This window comes from Aegilops tauschii, chromosome 6, assembly GCF_002575655.3.
Source record: "Aegilops tauschii subsp. strangulata cultivar AL8/78 chromosome 6, Aet v6.0, whole genome shotgun sequence".
NCBI lineage: Eukaryota > Viridiplantae > Streptophyta > Magnoliopsida > Poales > Poaceae > Aegilops > Aegilops tauschii.
The window spans coordinates 487,901,795-487,912,344 of record NC_053040.3 but is presented as its reverse complement, the minus strand read 5'-3'; the positions used below and the strand labels follow the sequence as shown (position 1 = coordinate 487,912,344).

Below are 10,550 nucleotides of genomic sequence, written 5' to 3'. Positions count from 1 at the left end.
CGAAAGAGCGCTCCTTCGTTAGTCGTTTCCGAGACGGTTGGGTTGCTAATTTACTTTCTGCGGTAGGAGCATCTACAGCCGCAACCTGCAAAATTGGGCCCTGAAAGGTACACCTGCGGACAATGATCTGGTGGGCCTCAATTTTTTTCATTTGCAACCACAAATCATATTTTAAAAACAGCTAATACGTGCAAACTCATCCACGTCGATCATTTTGGGTCTCTAGTCCGTGTTGGGCCGGCAGGGCTGTTATAAACATCAAATAAATTGCTCGTATTTAAGATTTTCAACCGTATTGAGCCGGTGGTTTATGACGTTTAGTCCCACCTCGTCGCGTGAGGAGCTAGTCGACCGGCTTAAATAGCCGGGTCATCCATAAGCGATAAGTTCCAGCCATCAACGATAAATACTACACTATGACTGGAATAAATTCCATTAGTAGAGAGCAGTATAGGCAACTCTCCTTGGCAAGACAAAATACTACAGTAAAAATTTGCGTTGTCTTTCGATTTCTCCTAATCTTGTCATGCCCCTGAATTTCCTCTTTCATTCAGATGACTGATCTGAAGACAGATATTACGATGCTCCTTCCATGGAAATAGACAGACCACGAATGGAGATACTCCAAAGTCCATTAGTTGAACCTTCTCACTGCCAAATCCATGCACCTGCAAGAGTTGCAGGAATCAGGAAGCTGAGTTGGGAGAATGAGAAAAACAGAATTCAGAGTCACAGCTTCACAGGTGAGGTGCGGGGCCTGCCGGTAGGCGGTAGGGATCGACCACGACAGAACCCACCGGCGGACGTGGCATCCCGGCAAGCAGGGGGACTGGAGCAGGCCGCCGCAGCCGAGCAGTCTGGAAAATCATGGAGGGCAACGGGGATTCTGGTGGCCATCGCAGGTGGAAGCTTGGGGAGAGACGTGGCCACCGTTTTTCAACAGAATTTAACCGAGCCTTGCTTGGTTTTCCAACAGATCTTTATCTTTACCTATTTTTTTAATTTTTTTAATAATAAAGCATTGATCGCTTCTTACCCCCTGATTTTCGTCCGCTTCGTCCGTCCACCGATTTTACCATCGTTCCTACGTCAATTTCGTTGAGAGGGGGACTGGGAGTACTGCTCATGGTGGGTAGTTCCGCGCTGGACAGGGATAGTCGAGAGTGTGGGGAAAAGGGAAAAGGCATGGGGGAGAGACGAGATTGAGGGACAGAGAGCGGTGCGTCTGGGGTTAGACGACACTCGTCGCCCGCGCGAGGAGGGCTCGTGGAATCGTCGTCGCGAGATGTAATGGGCACAGACACTCTCACCCATTTTACTATTCTTTTTATTGGGCCATTGGCCAGCTTTCGGTACTTAAAAAATTCTTTATTAATTAGAAGTATCATCTACTTCAAAAATAATAATTATACCACCTCGCTAATCTACATAGAATCCCACCAATTTATATATGTCCCTAAATAGAAAATCAACAAGCCTTTTCGAAAATAAAAAAAACCGAGGGTGAGGTGTAGCTATAATCTGGCAATAACAAAAATAAACAAAACAAAGGGTGAGGCGTGGCAGACCCAGGAGAGCCAGTGGTTGAATGAACTAGACATATGCAAGTCGGTGATTGGATTGTACTAGTTTTCGAACTAGTGTTCGCAGATCATTTCAAGAAGAGGATTCCTTTATGGACCAAATGGTTTAAGAAAAGACTGTTACCACAATTCAGTTCGAGGGCAGTGTTCCTTACTTTGCACAGGTTAATCAAAGACAGACCTACTCTGTTTCAAAAACAAAATAAAATCTGAGGTCCTACAGTTATGTGCATTATATTGGTCTAGTGATTATAATGACTGACCAACACAAATCTGATCTTGGACATGTACGGTACCGCTGATGATGTTAGAAATCAGGACAGCTGATTCTCACCACATCGGGGTAGCAGATTGCAACAACAGAGTAAGATGTCAGAAATCAGGACAGCTGATTCTCACCACGTCTTCTGATCGAATATCAGTTTAACAGCGTAAGATGACAGTTACAGTTTGCACAACAACAGACAAGTTTCAGAATGCCGAAAAGAACAGAGATTGTTAGGGGAACCTCTAATCTTTTCATCACAACAACTCTGCGCTCCCGACTTTATTGAACAACTATGAACTACACCCTTTGCTCCTAAATATAAGACATTTTGGCAGTTCAATTTACACTGTCAAAACCACTTGTGTTTGAAAACAGAAGTGGTAAATAACAATATAAATAAACATCACAGATATAGCTTTGCGGTAAACAAGATTGTACAATGAAAATTCAATACCGCACTACACACCAGAGCAAGCATGCAGCTCACACACAAACATGCACGCACATAACAGAATCCAGGTCTGGAGAGTACAAAGAGTTAAAACCAAACGCACAAGTGCACCCAGAAAAGGCTCACAAATTACACAAAACAGATAGGATTCAGATACAACGAGGCGCGAGGCTGAAAGGAGACCAACGGGCATTCCTACAGGCGGCTGCCTCTTTATTCAGGAAGATAAATGAGTGAGGCAAACACCAACCAAAGCGCGTTTACAGTTGACGGAGAGTAATCAATCACTTGCTCATGGAGGTGGAGGCAGCAACAGTAGCTCCATCTTCTTGATGTCCATGGCCTGGCCTGTGCTTGAAATCAACACTGTTGGGGTGCTCTTCATCAAGTTCTTGTCTCACTGCATCAGGGTCACAATCACCATTGAGCTCGAGCTTCTTCAGTTTGGGAAGGCAGAGGAGTCCAGAAATAGACTCCATTGTGGCGAAATACCACACAACGGCCTCGATCTTGGGAGCCGCTCCGGTGTCAAAGCTAATGTTGATGATGATGCCGTCATCGACGACCAATGACTTGAGGCTCTTGAACTCTTCATCCTTGAAAGTGAGCCTGCTTCCGGCGTATGAATTGCGCCGAAGCCTGAGGCAACGCAGAGCTGCAAGCTTGCCAAGGATGCGTGTGTAATCCTCTGCCAGGTAGGTCTCGCTCAGTGTTATCTTAGTAAGTTGATCAAGCTCTGCAATCCACATGAGAAGATCACTCCTGATGCCTCTAATGTTTAGGCTCTGAAGAAGTTTTGGAGGCGAGACTAATGTGATCACCTCCTCTGCACAAGGAGTATCCTCATTTTTGGAAACCGGTTGGTTGATCTGGATTGACAAAGAGCGGAGGCAACCGTGTAATCTTTCAATCTGCTGGAACAAAATATCCAAAGCGCCTTTCTTACCAGAAAGAATCACACCCAGTTTCCTCAGCCGTAACAGATGGCCAACATCAGTTAAATCACTCAAACGGTGGGAAGCTTCAACATGGGATAGTGTCTCCAATTGTTCCATTCTTCTGATGCTGCTGGGAAGGCGCACCGCCGTAAACAAATCTTGAGGCCCATCGGAATTGTTGCTTGGAGACTCAGCCTGACCAGCAAGTAGATGCTTTAGCATTGGAACCATGATCGATTTAGTGGCGAATGACTGTACCGCTGTTTGCCGGATGTCAAAGGTCTCCAGACACTGCAACTTCTCGATCTGCTTGGGCAGTTCAGTAATATCTGTGTTCCTGAGGCTCAAATACTTGAGCAGTATTATTTTGCAGATGCTTTTCAAATGGTGCTTCTTTAAACCTCTACAACCTTCAAGATCCAGCATCTTCATAAGCTGCCACTGAGATGACTTTGCCAAGTCTGGAAGAAATGCCACAATGCCATTGCCATCAGCTGCTTTCATGGAACGATCGGCATGAGATGTTTGCACCCCAGTTCTACTGTGAACAGGAAGGTGGCGAGCCAAATCGGGTGGTAGGTCCGTGTCCACAAAGTTAACATCTCTAGCAATCATGGTGATGACTTCACGAACAACACGATGCAATGTAAAGGTCTTGATCTTGCCCGTGTCACTAATCTGCCCAGGTTGAATGAGACCCCTTGAGAGGAGTGCATCGATACAGGAATCGGCTTCATCTTGTGCATGATTCTCCCTTGACGTTATCAGCCCTTCGGCTATCCATCTTGTACACACGGTTGTTCTCCTAATGGGGTCACCATCTGGGAAGATGGTCAGGTACAACAAGCAGCTCCTGTACTTGGCAGGCAGGTCATTGTAGGAGATCTTCACCATTTGCTTTGCGACACTTTTGTTTGCATCTCGACAACCCTGTAAGGTTTTTGTAAATTGGTCTAGCTGTGTTTTACCTCTTCCAGGGTTAACATACAGAAGATGTTGGAACATCTTCATTGCAAAGACATCGGGGTGACATAATTCTAAAATATTCGATATATGATATATAGAATCTTCAAAACATCTAGCAAGCTCCATGGTTTTACTGCAGAAAGCACGTAATAGAGTTTGTGGCTTGAGGATTTTATAGGGGGACTCCACTAAATCAGCATACTCTGTGCTAATGACAATAGCGCTACCAGGAGAGCCTTGAGCAGTAACATGTAACAGGGCAGACCTTATGGTATCCCATTCTATACCATAGACATTATAAAGAATGATCAAGAATCGTTTACCTTTGAGGAACCCCTCAAGTTTCTTGGTGAGTTGCATTGCCTCGCCGTCCTCGTCATCACCCAGTGATGTTTCTGTACTCTTCTCCGCTTCCAACCTGGGCACGTCTTCTTGTTCAGCTGGAAGGGACGTCACTTGGTGCAGTATTTCCTGCAGTAATACCACCACAGAATCCAATTTGTAATGGCTGACCCGGGCTTTGCAACTAAATGAGCTGATTTCCTGCTCATATAGTTTCTTAGCTACAAGAATTGTGAAATCCCTATCCTCTCCGGAACATTCATCCCAGGTCATCAGGAATATCCTCGGGTGTGATTCCCCATTTGCTAGTTCATCAACAGGTTCCTCCTCAGACAACAGCAGGGACTTGATGGTATCATCCATGATTTTCTGTTCATAAGCCTCTTTGTCCTCCGACCACGAACAATTGACAAGAAGAGCGCGTCTCCGAGCATCTTCCAGCTCGGCTTCTGGTCCGTCGGGGACTGCTATGTCGTCATCCATGAATATCGCGCCGTCCTGGTCAGCAGCCGGTGGCATGGTGATACCATACCTCAGCTGCCTGTGGCCCACATCGTGCGCCCTGACCTTAAGCTCACGTATCCGCGTCGCAATCCGATGCCGCTCCGGGATGGTACGCATATACCGGATGATCTGCCGCAAGTAGCCAAGGAAGCCACGGTCATGGTGGCCAGCATCCGTGACACTGTGGATGTAGAGCTCGACGTTGCCCTCGCAGTTGCGGGCGAGGCCAACGACTTGCTTCATCCAAGCGCGAACATGGCGATCGAGGTGTTGAGCCTCCGCGAGGTGGAGGAGCACGCCATTCATGCACTCCATCTCCTCCTTGATGAACTCAACATCGCCATGGAGGTTGCCGAGCAGTTTTGCCTCGTCCACGAGGATGGTGGTGAGGCGGCCGAGGAGCGAGTCGAGGGCACCTTGGGCGTCCATCGTGCTTGATTTGGAGGATGTGGTGTGTGCATCAATGGAAGCAAAAAGCAAGGGAGATGAGAGACACTGCTGGATGGGAGGTGTGGTTGGGACTTGAGATTTGGGAGCTGCTAGGCAGCAAGAGGCAGGCAGAAGCAGTGAAAGGGATTGCACTTGCAACATGACTAACATTGTATACGTATTTGTTTTTGCCCCATTTGCACCAACCGTTGGTTTGCCCCGACGTCTCTTCCACAGCCCAAACGCCATTATCCGTCAGTTTGATCAAGTCTTCAAGACCGCCACGTTCGCCGCGCTGTATGACAGGCACAGCTGCGGTTAATTTAGAGACTCAAGACTGGCTATGTAGATGAAGTCTTGGTATACTAAAAACTAATACAAGTTGCAACGATTAGATGAGTTTGGACGATTAGAAAACTGCAATGATTAATCAGTAGGTGGGTTAGTCAGATCTCGAGATCTCACATTGAGCTGTATGCCGTGCACATGGCCAAGCCCGGCATCCGATGGCTCTGACATTTGTTTAACTATGGCTATATCTGAACTTATTTACCCTTTATGCTGCGAGGATCGATAAGTATGACATGTGGAAGACATAGGATTCCTCTCAATTTCACAGTAATGGTGGCACATGAATATCACTCAATAGGAAAACCCATTCCCTAGATTTCACAGGATTGTAGATGTGGAGAAAGAACGTCACCTTTGTACTACCTCATTGCCCCAGTAGCTGGAGTAAGAGTGGGACAGAGGTGCCTGTCCGGGGGAGAAGACCCAGAAGCACACAAGCCGGAGCCGAAGCCGAATAATGGCGCCGCCGCCTCGCCGGAATCGAGGCCGGTGAGGTAGGGCATGACCCCGTCGCCTCCCGCCGTGGCCGCGGACGGAGAAACCCGACGGGGTCGGTCGGGCATGAGTGGGGTGGGGTGGTGGAGCGGCGGCCGGATCCAAAGAAGACGGCGGTGAACGGGCGGAGAGCCGGAGACGGCGACTATGGGGTGAGGCGACGGCGCGCTGGTCGGAATTTTTTCTAGCGACTTGGGGACGAAATTTGTTTATTTGGGAGCCGGTTGTACCGCTTGCTTTGTTGTACGGGTCGTGTCGCTGATTAGTGGGACCATCATCAATTTATACGGAGATACATGTCCATGATTGCTCTGGCCGAAAATACAAATAACCATCATGCTCGCACATAAAGTTATAGAGAAAAATGCTCCCCTCGGATTTATCTTTTTTGCTGGAAACTTCCAATCTTTTCATTATAGAACAACGAATATCATAAATAATAAAAATTAATAAAAATTACATCATAAACCGTAGACCACGTAGCAAGCCGAAGGCGCGCCCCTACCGTTGCCCCTCCCTTACTGGAGCCAGACGAAACTTGTTGTAGTATATAGTCAGGAAGTCATCGTGCTAAGACCCTATAGAATCGGCGCACCAAAACAGTAACCACCGCCGTTGAAGAGAGGTTTAGATTAGAAGGATCTAGCCTATACACACACGAACAAATACCGAATCCATGTGGATCCACCGAAGACAAGCCGACCGAATCCCATGAGATCCGCTGGAGACAAACCTCCACACGCCCTTTGTGCTATAGAAGCACCATCGGGACGGGGACTAGGGCGAGGAGAATCTTATTTCATCTTTAAAGAGCCGCCGTCTCATCTCTCCAAGTAAGACACAAACCCTACGGAAACTCGGAAAAGCATCAAAAAACGAAGCCCTCCCACCGGCAAGGGCCGTGATCCACCATGCCTCCATAGCCCTAAGGCTACCACTAGTAGAAAACAGGGAACTAGTCCCGGTTCCAGAGGGCCTTTAGACCCGGTTCTGGAACCGGGACTAAAGCCCAAAACCTTTTGTCCCGGTTTTCTTACGAACCGGGACAGAAGGGGCTCCACGTGGCCGCTGCGGGGCGCCCAGGCAGGAGGACCTTCTTTGCTCCGTACGTGTTGTCGGGCAATTCGTTATCCTTTGGAAGCTTCTTCTTCAATATTTTCAGTAGATTCTCAAATCCGTTATCAGATACACCATTGTTTGCCTTCCATTGCAGCAATTCCAGTGTGGTACCGAGCTTTGTGTTGCCATCTTTGTAATTTGGGTACAACCCTTTTTTGTGATCCTCTAACATGCGATCGAACTTCAACTTCTCCGTTTCACTTTGGCAGGACGAGGACGAGGATCATAGATAGGACGAGGATCGACGGAGGCGGATACCAAAACCATTGCACCATATAATAACAAACAGTAATAAAAGTAAGAAAATTATACAAGTATCTATCTAAATCATACAAGTAAGAAATTTTTCTTTTTGAAAGAAGATAAGAACAAGAGGCTCACCACGGTGGTGCCGGCGACGAGATCGGCGTGGGCGGTCGATGGCTGTGAGGACGGAGACGGGACAGGACGGACCGCTAAACCTAGACAAATCTTGAGGACAATGGAGCTTGAACAAGGAGCTTTCTGAGGAGAAAGCTTAAGCGTGGCTCGGGCATTTCATCAAACACCTCATGTGCATAGGAGGTGATCTAGAGCACCACAAACCTTTCCCACGGCCGGCCAAAAAAACAGAGCAGTGGCTCTGTTCGCGGGCAGGGGCGGGGGTATATATAGGCCTCTCTTTAGTCCCGGTTTGTGGCTAAAACCGGGACTAAAGGACAACCTTTGGTCCCGGTTCCAACCACCAACCGGGACTAAAGGTGCTGGGCCAGGAGCGAGGCCAATTGGTCCAGGTTTGTGTCTGGAACCGGGACCAATGGCCCCCGAGGCCTGGCCGGCTACCTGGCCTCACGAACCGGGACTAATGACTGATGCACCCTTTGGTCCCGGTTCATGAGTGAACCGGAATTAATGCCCTTATCCTGGCTTCAACCAAAGCTCTGTTTTCTACTAGTGTATAAGAGATGATGCAGACCGGCACCGGCAGAAGGCAGAAAACCCTAGCGGCGGTTGGGTACGAGCGCCCTGGCGGCTAGGTACGTTTCATGCCATTCCTAGCTCCCCTCAAATGTTGAAAAAATAAACCATAATGCTAGCTAACTATTCCACCTGTCCTAAAATATAAGTCAGCCATTCAAAAAAATTGCTTTTGGAGCTTGGCCTCCATGGAGGCCTTCAAATTCAAATTTTAAATTTTATTAAAATTCATATTTTTACATTTCAAAAATTTCTGAAAAGAAATACAGATATGTGTGAAGGCATAGCACGCATATGTGTAAATTCTCAGGGCAAAATATGTTGAAATGAAGGTTGTACAAATTAAAAGAAAACAAATTTGGGGATTTTTAAAATATGCTACTATTTATCCTCCTAGGTCATGAATTTGTCTTTTTTGTACAGATCGTATTTCATCCTAAAAATTTACACACATACACATAACATCCTTGTTTAGTTGCACAATTCTTTTCAGATTTTTTTTGAAACAAAAAAGTTTGAATTTTGGAAAAAAATTGAGCTTGACGTTCTCAGCCATTCATATTTAATTTGTAGGACCAATAATAGAAAAAGAAACATACTATTGAAATGACATTGTCTTGATTCACATACATTCAGAGCATCTACAACCGGACCCCTCAAACGTCCAATCGGACTGCCTGTCCCTGTTCACATCGGAGACAGAAAAAAGTCACCCAATGGGACTCCCCACTTTGTCGTTGTCTCAAATTCTCATATCCACATCAAATATGGGGAGGATATGAAGATGTCCAGACAGTCCTCCATGTAGGATGCGTTCCACTCCGGACCAATTTTCCTCTTTATTTTTTTTCTCTTTCTCTCTTCATTCCCACCAATTGTATGTGTTTGGCCGGAGAATTTGAGGAGGATGTAGGGGACATGGTAGAATGCATGCACAAATGGAGGCTCAAAATGAACATGCCAGATCACTGACCGTGCACGTCCGCGGATGTTTGGGGATCAAAATTAGCCAATCCTGATTGTAGATGCTCTTAGAAAACTAGTAACTTGGATCAAAAGAGTATTTGAGACCGCATAAAAAGTTATATGGCTTTTCTTGGGGTTTTTTTGACTTTTTTTAATATTTTACTGTTCATTTACATCATCATCAGTGAACAGTAGTATATTGCTATACTAAGGCGAGAAGGCTCGAAAATCCGCGTCTGAGCCCAGGCTCAGATGCTCTCGCTCAGAAAAAAATTCAAAACAAATACTAGAAAAATTCAAAAAATCCAATTTTTTTGTGTGGTAGATAATTTGTTGCGTGAGGACCGCTGCAAATTTCAACTCATTTAGACATTTGAGCAGCTCTCGACAAAAAAGACAAATCGGGTCAAAACAATTCGTGAACACTAAACTTTTTTAAAACCCCCGACTTTGTCGCCGAGAGATGCTCAAATGTCCAAACGAGTTGAATTTTGCAGCAAACCTCACGCATCAAATTATCTACCACAAAAAAAAAATGGAATTTTTTGACTTTTTCTAATATTTATTTTGATTTTTTTCGTCAGCGCGGGTGCAGCTGAGCCCGGGAGCCAAATTGGCCTTCTCGAGAAGGCTTTGCTTTTCCTGGTTCTTTTTTACTTTCATTAATATTTTACTGTTCATTTACATCACCATCAGTAAACAGTAGTATAATATACCAAAGCGGGAAGGTTTGCTTTTTCTGTTTTTTAGTGTGACTTTTTTAATCTTCTACTGTTATTTACATCAACATCAGTGAACAGTACCCGTTTGAACAGTGCACCGAATAATATGATTTTTTTTTTCTTATTTTTTTGTTTCCACATGAGAAAAAAATACGCAGGTTGGTAAAAAACTGTGATTTTTCTGCACATCATTTCTCTTCTCCTCCACCATCGTGTCCTTATATAGAGGGTTAAGATTTTTCTTACACATCGTTTCTCTCCTCTTTCACCGCCGCGTCCTTATATATACAGGGGTGTGATTTAGGATTTTTCTACACATAATAATACTAGGCGTATCAACGCCGAGCCGTCTCAATCGCCGAGGCACAAAACGGTAGGCGGGAACAATGTATTTGCATGAACAGTAATTCGTGGGAAAATAAGTTCCTGACCGATTACTGCCCATTTTTACACCGTGAC

The 10,550-nt window shown here is 45.7% G+C and overlaps 1 protein-coding gene across 1 annotated transcript; it reads right to left on the bottom strand.

The window, feature by feature from the left end:
* Window positions 1-314: 314 nt before the first annotated feature.
* On the bottom strand, window positions 315-6,755 carry LOC109742471 (disease resistance protein Pik-2-like). The gene has a single exon (XM_020301559.4). It carries the CDS (start codon window positions 5,728-5,730, stop codon window positions 2,587-2,589), a length of 3,144 nt encoding a protein of 1,047 aa, XP_020157148.2. The 5' UTR covers window positions 5,731-6,755; the 3' UTR covers window positions 315-2,586.
* Between the last annotated feature and the right edge of the window lie 3,795 nt (window positions 6,756-10,550).